This window comes from Ischnura elegans, chromosome 7 (genome assembly GCF_921293095.1).
Source record: "Ischnura elegans chromosome 7, ioIscEleg1.1, whole genome shotgun sequence".
NCBI lineage: Eukaryota > Metazoa > Arthropoda > Insecta > Odonata > Coenagrionidae > Ischnura > Ischnura elegans.
This window is the reverse complement of record NC_060252.1, coordinates 2,599,905-2,613,935: the sequence shown is the minus strand read 5'-3', so window position 1 is coordinate 2,613,935 and position 14,031 is coordinate 2,599,905. Positions and strand designations below refer to the sequence as shown.

Genomic DNA, 14,031 nt, shown 5'->3' with positions numbered 1-14,031 from the left:
TTTGATTAACCCGTTAGCGTCCAAAGTTTTTTTTAAATTCACACATATTTCACTTTTAAAAAATATGATACATATGAACTTCACACAAAGAACACAATTCAAACTGACTGAATAATGGAGGAAACCTTCTACTAAGTATGTGCACTGAAAGGTATGCTAAAATTCACATATTAAATAGATTGCCGGAGCATTGGCTCAGCACTGCACTGGGTGCCCTATGGCACCCATGGGCGTTGACGGGTTAAGTCTATGAGCACATCTATATCATGAACTTTCTGAAGTAGTTCTTTTGGCAGTTTTGGGTCATCCTTTTCTGGAGATAATTCTTTATCAAGAAGTCTTTTAACTTTCCTTTTAAAATTACTGCATGCTGACTCTACTTTCCTGTTAGCGTAGGTTGACCTTCTGTGAAATGATATGCCATGAAATTTTAAAGGTGACTCCTCTATATCTTGCAGCGTTCTGTTAAGTAGCTCAGTTGATTTTTCTTGGGATACTGTTGTTTCAAAATTCAAAATACTATCATTGCTGTCACTATCTACTGCTTCAACATCAGAAAGCTCATTTCCAAACCTGGAGTGTTTCTGTACTTCCTCCCTACATGGCTGGCATACTTTCATTCCTGGCACTAATTTCCGAAAAGTTGGGATTTTACAGGCCTTTTCTGCAAATTCAAGACTTACATTTCTCAGTGATTTTGATATTTTATTCTTGTGGCTCTTAAAAGGATCAAGACAATATATTTGGTAGGTTTCATACTTTTTCAAATAGTATATTCTGTGATGTTCGCAGACATTGGATAGGACTTCCCCAGGTACACCACTTCTGAGAGATAACAGCTGTTTTTCAAGCATACTCATGATCTCAATTTTGTTCAGTTGCACCACTGGTGTGTAGCTTTTTTTGAGGCAATCAGATGCAGTTACTTTTCCAATGCTGCACAGTTCAACAATTTGCTCATTTTGAAGCATAGTGGAGACACTAACCTTTTTTAATGTCGAAGTTCACAATGAGCAGCTTCGCCTAACTCATAGCACACACAATTAATGTACAGGTAAAAATACACTGATCGTACACACAGAATAAACTTGGACACCCATGGAGCATCTTTACACAAGAAGACTTGGCAGAAGACAAAAAGTGGTACCCTAGAATCTATTTTGATTTATCATGCCCTCACTGTGATACATTGTAACACTTTATTCTTCCTAGAGGTTGCACTTAATTCTCTTATTCCTTGGGGAGATGGAATAACACTGAAAAGTGAGGCTGAATAGGTGGGATTGTATCACCTTCTCAAGTTTGTCATGTAATACAATCATATGTGAGGCAGGGGAGAAAACAATGTGGCACATAATGTCAGTATTATCTCTCCCAGTGAAATAGAAATTTAATACTCCAGTTGCCATCAAGGAATGTGGATATTGGTGACAACCTGCTGCATATCTATAAGTAATACCATTTGCTCTGCCAGCTCTTCCATCACTAAGGGTTTGGAAGACCATACTTCTTCTGTGAAAGTGAGGCTAAATTTGTACAACTCCAGTTCAGCGGGACTCATTTAATCACTTTTTCACAGATCTTAACAAACTTGTACATTGCATGTGCTTATGATGACCACTGGTTTTTTGGATGAGTGATTTCTAAACACGAGGAAGAACATGATGTGAAAGTGAAATTTATGCACCCATATCGAAAATCCCCAAGTGATGGAATTGGTGGTACTGTTAAGCGTTTAGTTTGCCCGAGAGAGCCTCCAGAGATGTTCGGGAGATGCCTTAAACACATTGAAGTGTATTATTTAAATAATTTTATTTAAATTAGTAATTCCATTTATCCTCTAATGCACAGTAAGAGCCTAATGTATTTTGATACCAATTTTTCCATAAACTAAACACTTGAAAAATGGGTAAATTCCAGGAAAAAAGCATCATTTCACATTTCTGAGCCATTTGGATTTTTTTACCCTCAGCTGCCACAAGCCAAGTATTGCTATTAAAAAAATTGTATGAACAAGAGCCACATTCACTAGACTACATGTTTGGTCTTAGATTTACTGACCAATATTTCAAATATATCCTCATGAAGGTATGGGTACACTTATACTTATTATCTTACAGTACGTGTCCAAAATCCCTCTCACAGGGGCAGAAAAAAAAGTAAAACCTGAAATACTCATAGTGGCAGTCAAAACACCACCATTTTTATTTCACAGTATATTGGAGCACATATTAACCTTCAATTAAAAAAAAAATTGGATGAGTTAACTGCTCTGCCTTTTGGTGATAATTCTGAAAATATGAAGTAATGTTTTTGAGCTAAAAAAATCGGTTAATTAACAACTGTTGACATCATTTTGGCCAACATAACAATGCAAGGGGAATAAAAGACATTACTATGGAAGCTATGTACTTGGATAGACAAGGGGTCAAAATTTCATTCATATATGTTAAGTGGTTTCTGAGTTATGAATTTTTACCCTGTGCCCTGCACTCTGGAATTTGACTCCCACTAGCGCCACTTCTGAGCAAACATCTCAAACTTTGACTCCTCATATCTTGCAAACTATGAGAGTGAGAGAGGAAATATTTTACATGGGTCATTAGATAGGGGATAGTAGCTAGTGACAAAAATTTCATTAAAATCCGAGTCGGTGGGTGCCATGCCTGGGTGAACTGACATGGAATGACCCCCTACTAGATATTCGGTAGTTGAGAATTCGGGATTAGCGATCTTCTGCTATCCCTTTATTTCACTTATTCCTCATGATTTTTCGAGTAACTACTTACACCTTTTCTTATTATACTAGAAATGCTTTAGTCGCCTACATGTCACTTTTACAGAAAAAATTCTAAATTTCATCGAGACCACTGAAATACAGGCATCCCCCGAGTTACGTACGAGATGCGTTCCGGCAGACTCTGCGTAAGTCGAACCTTTGCGTTAGTGCTTCAGAGATTTCGATCGGCGCGGTGAAATTCTCAGCGGAGAAATGCGCGGTAAATTCTCGGTGAAGTTTCATTAAATTCACTGCAATATTCATGAACTCTACCGCGTATTCTTACGTTATTAGATACAAAATCGATAAACAATAATATAGTCTGAGAGTTGCATCTTGAGCATTGCCAATCAAAATGCGTAATATATTTCCCAGAGTTGACCGATCGCGTGGATTCGGGAAAGTATGGTATCTCAACGCTAAATTACTAAACTGAATACTTAAATTGATTCATTATGTTATACTGCGATCTAAGGGCCAAAAGAATGCATTTTCTACCTACCTATAATCATTATATCTTCTGCCTTTTATATATAACGTTGATCGATGAATCTGGTGGTTTCACTGTCACAGTTAATACACGTAGGAGGAGTGTCTAGGATTACGAGCAAATAACACACAAAAAATACCAGTAAATAACTATATTCCTAGATACATTCACACACACACACATACACTCAATCTTTCACGCATGGACACATACTTTCATTCTCTCATATCTCAATAAAATAAAGTGAAAATATCATCTTTTGAATATTTACTTCGCTGGAAACATCGAAGAGTATTTCCAAAGCACGAAGCTAATTAAAAGTGAGCTTTTATTCAGCCAACTCCGTCATTAACGTGCAACAAAGTTAGTGGGGATAAGCTTTCAATGACGCAATATTCATTTACAGATGCACACAATATGAGAGAACGAGAAAATGCAGCTTAATAAAATCTTCCGCCAGAAACATGAACACAATTACGAAATTAATATCGTGTGTCAACTTTTTCTTGACTTTTTCGCGGCGTTCATTGCCAACACTCAAAATTTCAATGCCGTTACGTGGGTACTAAACAATTCTTTTCCGCGATAAAGATTTCTGCTTGAACTTCATTTTCTTTTAATTCCACAGATGGAAATGTCCAAACTTAAGAATACAAATTTTAAATAGTGGAAAGTCGGAGTTCGGGTGTGCATGCTGTATAACAAGTTGTATCGTACAGGAATGAGCGCAATCACATCCATCGCTAGAACTGCAAATTTTCACGTTGATTGCTGACTTGGGAATTATAAGCGATTTTTCTGCCGAAATTAATGAGAATTCCTTCGAGGAATGACAAATATGGGTCACTTTGTTATTTTTAGCACGTAAAAAACTCGATAACTAATCGATATTTTTTCTACCATAGGTTGTACGAGCGAATATATACTTCTTCGCACTCGCATTCGAAAATTAACGTAATCATTTGAAATACGGTTATCACTTACGTAAGTACGGATTTACGTAAGTCGAGACATACGTAACTCGGGGGATGCCTGTATGCATAAAAATGGAATCACTAATGTCCATAATAATAATCTGTGTGGGGATGCTTTTAAGTTGATGTTTATTAGAATTTTCGTAAAATATTTCATTAAAACAATTGTCATCCTCTCATTACTTATTTTTACTACCTATTTTTTTAGCTGATTCCTTAAAAGTATTATCCAACCTTCATAGGGCAGAGAACATTTCATTAAAGAATTTTTTGCTGCATGCAGCACCTTTTAGTTACTTAAAATAATATTTTTTAATCATGAAAAGCCATTCCAATCATTACAGACCCTAAAACCTGAAAAAAAATGGCAGGTCCTCATTTAGTGTTTTTCCGCATTTAGTGTTTTAAATTTTGTCCCCCCTGAAAAACCTTAAATCAGGATTCTACTGTATATGGCCAATTGTTTCCATGAAATTAAAATATTCCATTAATCAGCTAAATTCCTGTTTGAATCCTGAGGAAATCAAAACTACTCCCCAAAATCTTGTGTTTCCTGCTGCATAGGCAACCGAGTCTAACATTCCCGCATTCATCGTTTAGTATTCAAGTTATTCAAAATTCGAGGTATTCGAATATTCGAGCAATGATTTAATATTCGAATTCGATATTCGAATTCGAGAAATCTGCTATTCGACCCATCTCTATTAAATAGATGTGTAAATGTATAATTTCCATGTACAGTAGAAGCCCTGTTTTACGACACTTGGGACATTTTTGTCATAGGAGTCTTATATAGGAGCTTTTAATCATAGCCAAGAGATTCAAAGGATCTGGTGTAGAAAATAGCATTTTTTAATTGTGCTCGCATAGTACATAGCCACTGAGGGTAACCCGCATCTAACAAGTAAAGCCATTCGTTTAAACAAATTTCAGGGATTGCACGGAAGTGTGTGACAGTTTTGCTGATATGTTGTGAAATTTTGAATTATTGAGAATTTTGGAGAGTACGAAAGACAGATATTGAAGATTCACTATGATTGGTTGATAAGAAGAGGATTTCTGCAATCAGCACGGTTATTCTGCTTTTACAAATTTTTTAACAGACGATTACACAGCGGTGCTAGGTCCTTGTTCGCTAACCTAGTGTTGATTGCTATTTTACCATCTTGGTAATACTTGTGATTTTCCTACATGGCAATAGCTGACAATGTCTTGATCGAACTACACTCCGATGCATCTATGAAATATCGAAATATGCGTCGCCAGATAGCATGCAACAGCAGGTAATGTTGCTCTAGCTTGCCATAAGTGGGAAGTCAACGTTAGGGTGCCAATTTAATTACGACAATGTTGTGATTTCAACTTCCATACCTCTTACTGGAAAGGATGGAGAGGGTTTCACTACAATGTAAGTCCCTGTGCTTAAGACGTAGTCTATTATATTACTATAGCGATGAAGCCAGCTGTAGCGCCGGTTCGCAGGAGAAGGATATTCAAAATAACGTTCGCTCACTTCGAGGTTCAAAACACAACTCTTTATTCTCTCTCTTTTACAACCAGCCCAAAAGCCCTTCTCCCGTTGAGGGCTTCACGCCCCCACCTCCTGGGTTTCCCCCAAGAGTCCATGTCCTGAGCAGCAGACAGCGCTCTGCTACACTGCCCCCTCTTTTCAAAGGCGTCGTGCCCTCGCGACGGTCGGCATAGCTGGAACCTTCGCTGTCCTCGGATCTCGGAAAGTTGGCGCCTTTATCTCCTTACCTCTGAAACGAAAAGAAAAGAGACCACCCCCCGGAATTACTCCTTCCTCAGAGCCCGGCTTGAAACCTTTGTGGTTCTCTTGTAACCCGTCTGGGATATCGCATGGTCGGCTCAATAACCGCTTCAGCTGGTGGCTCCTCTCTCGCTGCCGGAGTCGCTTGGCCCTCATGTGTTGGTGGAATGGAGAAAAACTTCCATCCACCCCCTCCGCGGACGACAGGTTTTTCCCTCGCTGTCTCGGTCTCTCTTGGCCCAGCTTTTGTTTCTTCCACTCCGTCCGTATTCTGACATTCCTTTTCCGTGTCTCCTCCCGGTCTTTCCTCCCACCTTTTGAGTCGGTTGAAGTGTACCACTAAGCGGCGGCGAGGATTATCCACCTTCTTCACCCGGTACGTGACCTCGGACAATTTCCGTATGATTTGGAAGGGGCCCATCCAGGGGCGATGGAATTTACGACACTTCCCTCTTGCCGTAGCAGGATCGTGGAGCCATACCCTTTCCCCTTCTTCAAAGGGTGCACCGTGACACCGGCGGTCGTATTGTTCTTTTTGCCGGAGGTGGGCTGACCCAAGCCTCTGCCGTGTGAGAGCATGGGCTTTCTCGAGGCTCTCTCGCAAGCGTCTCACAAAGTCGCCTTCTTTCGCCACCCCCCTCTGCCCGTCAGGGATCCCCCACTCCAACTCAATGGGGAGGCGCACTTCCCTCCCAAACATAAGAAAATACGGTGTAAATCCTGTGCTGCTGTGTTTGGCCGACCGATAGGCTAGCATGACGGAATCCAAATGCTCATCCCATTCGGCCTCCTTCTCCGTCCACTGGCTCAACATAGCTAATAATGTTCTATTGAAGCGCTCGACTAGGCCGTCCGACTGCGGGTGGTAGGGTGATGTTCTTGTTTTAACCGCCCCAATCACTTTACACATCTCTTGGAAGAGGCGGGATTCGAATTGGCGTCCTTGATCAGTGTGGATTTCTCGAGGCACTCCCCACCTGCACACGAAGCCCTTAACATGATGCGCCACAGTTTCCGCCTCTTGATTATTCATGGCGTACGCTTCGGTCCACTTAGTGAACTCGTCAGCGACCACCAATATATATTTATTTCCTGTCTTTGTTTGAGGAAGTGGTCCTAAAATGTCCATGGAAATTCTTTCCATCGGTCCTCCCGTCGGGCAATGACCCAGTGGTGCTCTTAGCGGGTGAGGCGGGGATTTCCGACGCGAACAATCTTCACACGTGCGGCACCAAATTTCCACGTCTTTTGTGTATCCGGGCCAATAGTAGCGCTCTCTCACTTAACCTAGAGTTTTCTCATACCCTAAATGGCCTCCGACGGGCGAATCGTGCAAAGCCCGAAGAATTTCGTCCCTAGCCTCAGCAGGCACTATTATCTGGAGACGGAAGGCATCTCTTCCTTCTTCTTCCCACCTTCGAAAGAGAGTCCCATTCTTAAACACTAGCCTATCCCATTGTGTCCACAAAGCCTTCGCCTTCGGGCAGTCACCCCTCCTCTCTCCCTCGGACGGCCGAATTCCTGCTTCGAGTGCTTCCATTACCCTTCTCAGCACGGGGTCTTTGCTTTGCCTGTCCCTCACGCTTTCAGTGGGGGCCTCTAAGACGGCGTCGATTTCCGCTGAAATCAGCTCCCCCTCTCCCCGAGCGCACTGTTTACAAACAGACCGGGATAAACCGTCGGCATTTCCATGTTTGTTTCCCGGCCGATGCACCACTAAAAAGTCATACTCCGACAATTGCTCAAGCCAGCGAGCAACTTGTCCTTCCGGTTCTCGAAACGATCTCAACCACTGTAGGGAATTATGATCGGTGCGCACCACAAACCGTTTGCCTAATAAATATTGGCGAAAATGGCGGGTAGAATTGACTACCGCCAAAAGTTCACGCCTCGTCACACAATATTGTTTTTCGGCGCGTGAGAGCGTCCGACTATAATAGGCCACAACCCTTTCCTCGCCTTCCTGTCTCTGGCTGAGTACGGCCCCGATACCCATCCCGCTAGCGTCACAGTCGAGCGTAAATTCGCAGTCCATCCGCGGGAAGGCCAAAATCAGTGAACACGTTAGCTTTCGCTTAAGAGTCTGAAAGGCATCTTCACATTCTGCACTCCATTTAAATAAGGCATGCTTTTCGGTCAACCTGTGAAGGGGGCAGGCTATCTGTGAAAAGTCTCTAATGAACCGCCTGTAGTAAGACACAGTTCCTAGGAACGCCCTAAGCTCCTCAAAGGATGCTGGAGATCGCCATTGTGTGATCGCGGCAATTTTATCAGGATCCGTCGCAACACCATTTTTGGAGACTATATGGCCTAAAAATTTCACAGATGGTTTCATGATTTGGCACTTCTCAGGCTTAATTTTCAGTCCCGCCTTCCTTAGGCGTATCAACACATCTGTTAGCCTTTCTACGTGCTCCCTTAAATCCCTTCCGAAAATTATGACGTCATCCAAGTACACCAAACAAGACCTCCACTGTGCACCCGCGAGCACTAGGTCCATTAGTCTTTGGAATGTACTGGGTCCGTTGCACAATCCGAAGGGCAGCACTTTAAACTGATATAGACCGTCACCAGTGGTAAAGGCTGTCTTTTCTCGATCAACTTCCGCGACCTCGCACTGCCAGTATCCTGACGCCATATCTATTGTGGAGAAAGCTGTTGCGCCGGCGAGCGAATCGAGAATGTCGTCCATGTGGGGGAGGGGATAAGCATCTTTGTGAGTCACGGAATTCAGACGCCTATAATCAACGCAAAATCGCGTCGATCCGTCTTTCTTTTTCACAAGAACGATCGGTGAACTCCAAGGAGATGATGATTCTTCGATTATATCGTCCCTCATCATTTCCTCTACGATTCGTCGCACTTCTCCGCGTCTGTGGATTGGCAATCGCCTGGGAGGTTGCCGAATCGGGGACACATCACTAGTCTCTATTGTGTGCTTAAGAATGTTTGTACGCCCTAAGTCGTAGGGTCCTCAAGAGCACACATCTGAAAACTCATTCAACACTGTTTTGAGTTCCTCTATTTCCGCTTCACTAATATCGGCACAGTTTAAGTCAAAGAGGGAAGATGCTGGGGGAAGATGCGCGTTCTCCAGACTAAAAACGGGCTTTTGACATGTTTCCACTTGTTCTCCACAACACTCGTGCAATACGCCCACTTTCGTGTCTTTGTATAGAGTCACTGTCTCTCCCAAGGGATTCAGGAAAAGCATATTCATGGTATCCTTCACGTTATGCAAAATCCGCGCACCAAAACGCCATAACGCTCTAAAAGTTTTGGGTTTGGCTCGATTATCCCCACTTTTTCTTTGAACCCCGGGTCCGAGCTCACCCAACACTCCACTACCACTTCGTGGTGAGGAGGAAGAACAACGTTCTCCTTCAACGTCACTGCGCAGCCCCACTCGCACTTTCCCTCACTTGTAAGAAAAGGCACCGCTTTTCCGCGGAGAAGAATGCAATTCCGGGAAAAAGCCACGTCACACTGATGTGCTCGCAGAAAATCGGCACCCAGGAGGCATCCCTTCGATAGGCGCGGGGCGATGAGCACATCATGTGAGAACTCTTCCCCTCCGATCTGAAGTATCACTTCACCCTTCCCAAGCACCCGTAATGGCTCCCCATTCGCCGTTATTAGTGTCACATTGTCTGTTATGATTTTCCCCGAATTTTCGGTGCGGCTCCATATTTCTTCCGATATCAATGACACTGCCGCTCCCGTGTCTATTAGTATCTCGACGGGGATCTTCGAAACGGATCCGTGCACCAGGGGCACTGACTCGGACAAAATTGTCCAAATTTCCTTTGCTCCGCGTCCTCCGACGCCCTCGAGCGGTGAAGTAGTGTCTCGGGTTCCTTTTTCGTCTGCGGCCGAGAAGGTTACCATCTCCTCGGCCTTCCGTCGTTTCCCGAGAAGGAAAGCCGTGGGCATTCGGCCCTCAGATGGCCCTCCTCGCCGCACATCCAACAGCGCGCCCGATCTCTGCGCCTCACACTGGAATTAGAGCGCCGCCTCTCCGGAGCGGGAGCGGGGCCGTGGTCTTCACCACTCGACATAACCATCCCTCGTAGAAATTGCAACACCTCTCTCATTGTCTCAGAATTCTGTGTCAACGCGGCCTCCACTCTGTCCTCGCGACCACACCCTTGACTATCCACACCGATATCCTGTGACCTGACGAGCGTCGCCGGCGCCAATGCATTCACTACCCTGGTGGATGACTCGGCGAAATGGATTGCCTCCATCTCGATTGCAACGCCGATTGCTTCCTCGAGGCTAGCAGGTCTCGCCTGCTTCACCCACACCCGAATGTTCCCGTCGAGCCCATCGAGGAAGCGGTCGCGCACTACGGCCTTTCTCGCATCCTCGGGCCAGGAAGGGTATGTGCGCCGAGCAAGGCGCCCGAGGTCCGTGGCAAAGGCGGCGATGTCTTCTCCGGGGTTGCGCGCCCTTTGGACGAATCGCGCCTTTTCCTTCTCGCTCGCTTCCCTTGGGTTGAAGCGCCGCCCCAACGCCTCCCGCGCCTTTTCATAGCTCCCTCTGTTTTCCTCCGGCAGATCACGAAACGCCGAGAGAGCGTTTCCTGTGAGGCAGAGTCTCAGGTGGAGCGTCTTCTGCTCCTCAGGCCATTTATTTATTTCCGCCACTGTCTCAAATTGGAAGACCCAGTCTTCCCACTCCTCCGCACCACTAAACTTCTCCGGCATCACCATACCCGCCATGGCTGCCGCCGCCGAACCGCACGCAAAATCTCAGGATCGAGAACACAATCCTACCGACTGCGCCAATGTTTCGCCGGTTCGCAGGAGAAGGATATTCAAAATAACGTTCGCTCACTTCGAGGTTCAAAACACAACTCTTTATTCTCTCTCTTTTACAACGGGCCCCAAAAGCCCTTCTCCCGTTGAGGGCTTCACGCCCCCACCTCCTGGGTTTCCCCCAAGAGTCCATGTCCTGAGCAGCAGACAGCGCTCTGCTACACCAGCCAAATAGGATGGGGGAGGGAACTAACTCCCTCTCCCACTGTTATCTTCCTCCCATTCCCCTACCACTGATAACTTGGCATAACAAAAGAAGAATGTAAAATGGGAGTGCGCGGAGTGAACTCAAGACGGTAAATCATGTAAATGCTTGGACATACCTCGCTTTAGGTGTTGTAGATTGAACGCACATCGTATATCTTTAGTTTAATAAACAGATAATACAAAACATTATTGTTAGTGCTTGCTCAGCAATGCGCTCTCGAGAAATATCTGTCGTGATACAGAGCATACACTGTGAAGGAAATTTTTGACCTGCTAAATCCGATTTATTTTACATGTAAAACATAGGTCGTTTGGCGGTTCAAAGGTTATCACTCGCAAAAATGCGATTCTTGTAAAATGCCATACTTGTAAAACCGGGCTTCCTCTGCATTTAGAATATTCAAATAATACAGAGGATAAAAAATGTAAGGTATGATTCTACTTAGCATATTTTCATCAGCATTTATTGATAGAAGCTTTCAAGGCTGATGGTGATTGAAATGTGACATAGGGGTGTGTGCCGCGTGATATATCAGATTTTGCTCCATGCATGGATCTATTAAATTGAATATCTGTCACTTTATTCAAAGTATAATTTAACTTTTTAAAGGATAGTTTTGACATATTTTATGTAAAATTACAGGTAAAATTAACTGGTGGCCAATGTAATGGCCTAGGACACCCAAAAGCAGGCCAGTGATCAAAGAACTGCAGGCCCCAGTATTGATGAGAGGAACCACCTCTCCAAAGTAAACACATGCCTCCACAAAGACTCACATCCACCTCACTTCCTGCCCTCGCCCTCAATATATGCACTCCATGATGGTTGATTCAACCTAGGGGTACTTGCCTCCCTGCTCCTCACGGCTGAAAATGAAAACCTTGCATCATCAATCATGCATATTGCGTTCAACCCTTGTGCTCTTAATGGGGGCCCACTAATCTCTATTACCCTCTCCTGCCCTCTTCCCTATCCTAATCTCCTCCGGTTATCCTTTCTGTCCCCACTCCTCTTTCCTTGTTTAGAAATTCCCGAGGAAAACGGAGAAACAGTCAAAAATTTGAATTTAGACATGTGAGAGTTTATTTTATTTTTGTCTTTGTTTTTTGTGGCTTCTAAAGTTATCAGTGATGCAGGCATAAGTGTGTCATGAAAGTAGTCAGTGCATCTGTGGTGATCCCAAATGGTGTAATGCCAAACTTCTAAAGCTTATTTCTATTTAATTCAAAACATTTATGGAGACCGTTGTGTGTAAGTACATATGTAGGAGCATTGTATCAGTTTAGCTTGTTATGTATTCAGCATGCAGTTACTGCATGAGGATTTCAGATTACTGACTCCTCTGCTTGTTTTAAGTCATTCAAGGTCCATTTGATGTGAAGAATGGTGTTTCCAGCTAGTGGGGAGGCTTGTCGTATCTCATGTCCTTTTTCTCTTTGTGTAGCTGGGCCTTTTGCTGACAGTTTTAGCCTGTAGGTGACATCCGTATGCCAAGGGAAGCTTTGGATTTGCTGTTAACTATGTACTCATTTCCTTGTTTAGAAATTCCTCTAATGTACGTGCACTCTTTTGGGCACAGGGCGCATCTCGCTGGAGCTGGTTAACCGCAGGGTGCTGTCCGAGTGTGTTCGTGAGGTGGTGCTGGTGGGTGGGGAAGGTGCTCCCAGGGCATTTGGCCGACCCCCTCTCCAAGGGCCCCCCATCAACCCCAGGGGCTTTGGATATGTTGAGTTTGTGGCGCTGAGTGAGCTCACCGAGGCAAGTGGCTTGCTCGTTGACGACACGCTCGTCCTCAAGGTGCACGTGGTGGACGGTGTGGAGGAGGCGCTCTGAGGCTGGGACAGCCACTCTCTCTTCTACTGACTTACTTGTTTCCAACTTGTTTCCTTTTGAAAGGAAGGAATGGCAGATGAATGTGGTGGAGGAATGTGAACGGCAAGTTGTGCTGCACAGATTGTCTACTTCATTCAGTCACTCTGTTTTGTATTTTGGGGACTTTTTATTTAAATGTATCCCTATATGTAGCAGCTATACGCAAGTCGTCGGAGGAAGGAGGTGCATATGCAGGTGACAGGTCAATATGTGAAGCTCTTGGTCCAAAATGAAATGTCTGCTAAGAATCTTCATCTAGAACAAAGTACATATATTAAACATTGGTACAGAGGCTTCTGCGGTGATTAAATTGATTGTTTTTCGGGTTAAAGATGCGTCAACTCATTTTTGGTGGACCACAGTTTTGGGTGCATTCCAGCTACCGTCTTCTGGTTCAAATGCGCAGTAGAGCTTCCTTCCGTTCCTTATACGTGTATGTATAAGGCTAGTCAGTCACACACTGATTTGCTCGTTTTTAATACCGTTGTTGGAAGAGCCATTTGAAAGGTGAAGGCAAAGGATAGGTGTCCTTCCTATTGAACCACCAAAAATGTGGCGACGTGGCGTGAACCCAAAAACAATTACAGCAAACTCCCAATTATCCTGATGGGATGATGATGGGCAGAGGCGGCAGTTGAGAATATTCAGAAAACGCAGATAATCCAAAGTTTCACTTTAATTTCATGCAATTTTTATAATTCATGAAATCAAACAATTATTATTATTAATGCTCATTGTCTTTTCAAAACATCTTCACATGCTCAGGTCCTAAACTGTTACGCTTGGATTTGGAAATGAAAATAGGAATAATCTTCGGATAAATCACTGACCAGTGGCATATCGAGAGGAATTCCCCCTCTTGCTACGCCCCCCTCGTATCCTCGGTTTGTCAGTCAGTGGTCCGGACCCCCCGAAATATAAAAACAGAATTACTTACCTTCATAAAAGGAAATAAAATATTGAAAAATCATGAATTTACAATAGATTTCTTTGAAAAATGAAGTTTTTTTCAAGTGTGAAGGCATTAAAATTAGTTTGAAAAGCTCTCCTCTCTTTGTACCCTGTTGTTTAAAAATCCCCCCCCCTGGTTTTGGACCCCCCCTAACAAAATTCCTGG

The 14,031-nt window shown here is 43.9% G+C and overlaps 1 protein-coding gene across 3 annotated transcripts in view; it reads left to right on the top strand.

The window, feature by feature from the left end:
* LOC124162427 (TNF receptor-associated factor 6-like) overlaps window positions 1–13,822 on the top strand; it is a 40,631-nt gene extending 26,809 nt beyond the window's left edge. For all 3 annotated transcript variants that reach the window (XM_046538963.1, XM_046538961.1, XM_046538964.1), the window contains one exon: window positions 12,622–13,822. In XM_046538963.1, coding sequence (XP_046394919.1) covers window positions 12,622–12,875 — 254 coding nt within the window. In that variant the 3' untranslated portion in view covers window positions 12,876–13,822. The remainder of the gene's footprint in view (window positions 1–12,621) is intronic.
* The last annotated feature ends 209 nt before the right edge of the window (window positions 13,823–14,031 follow it).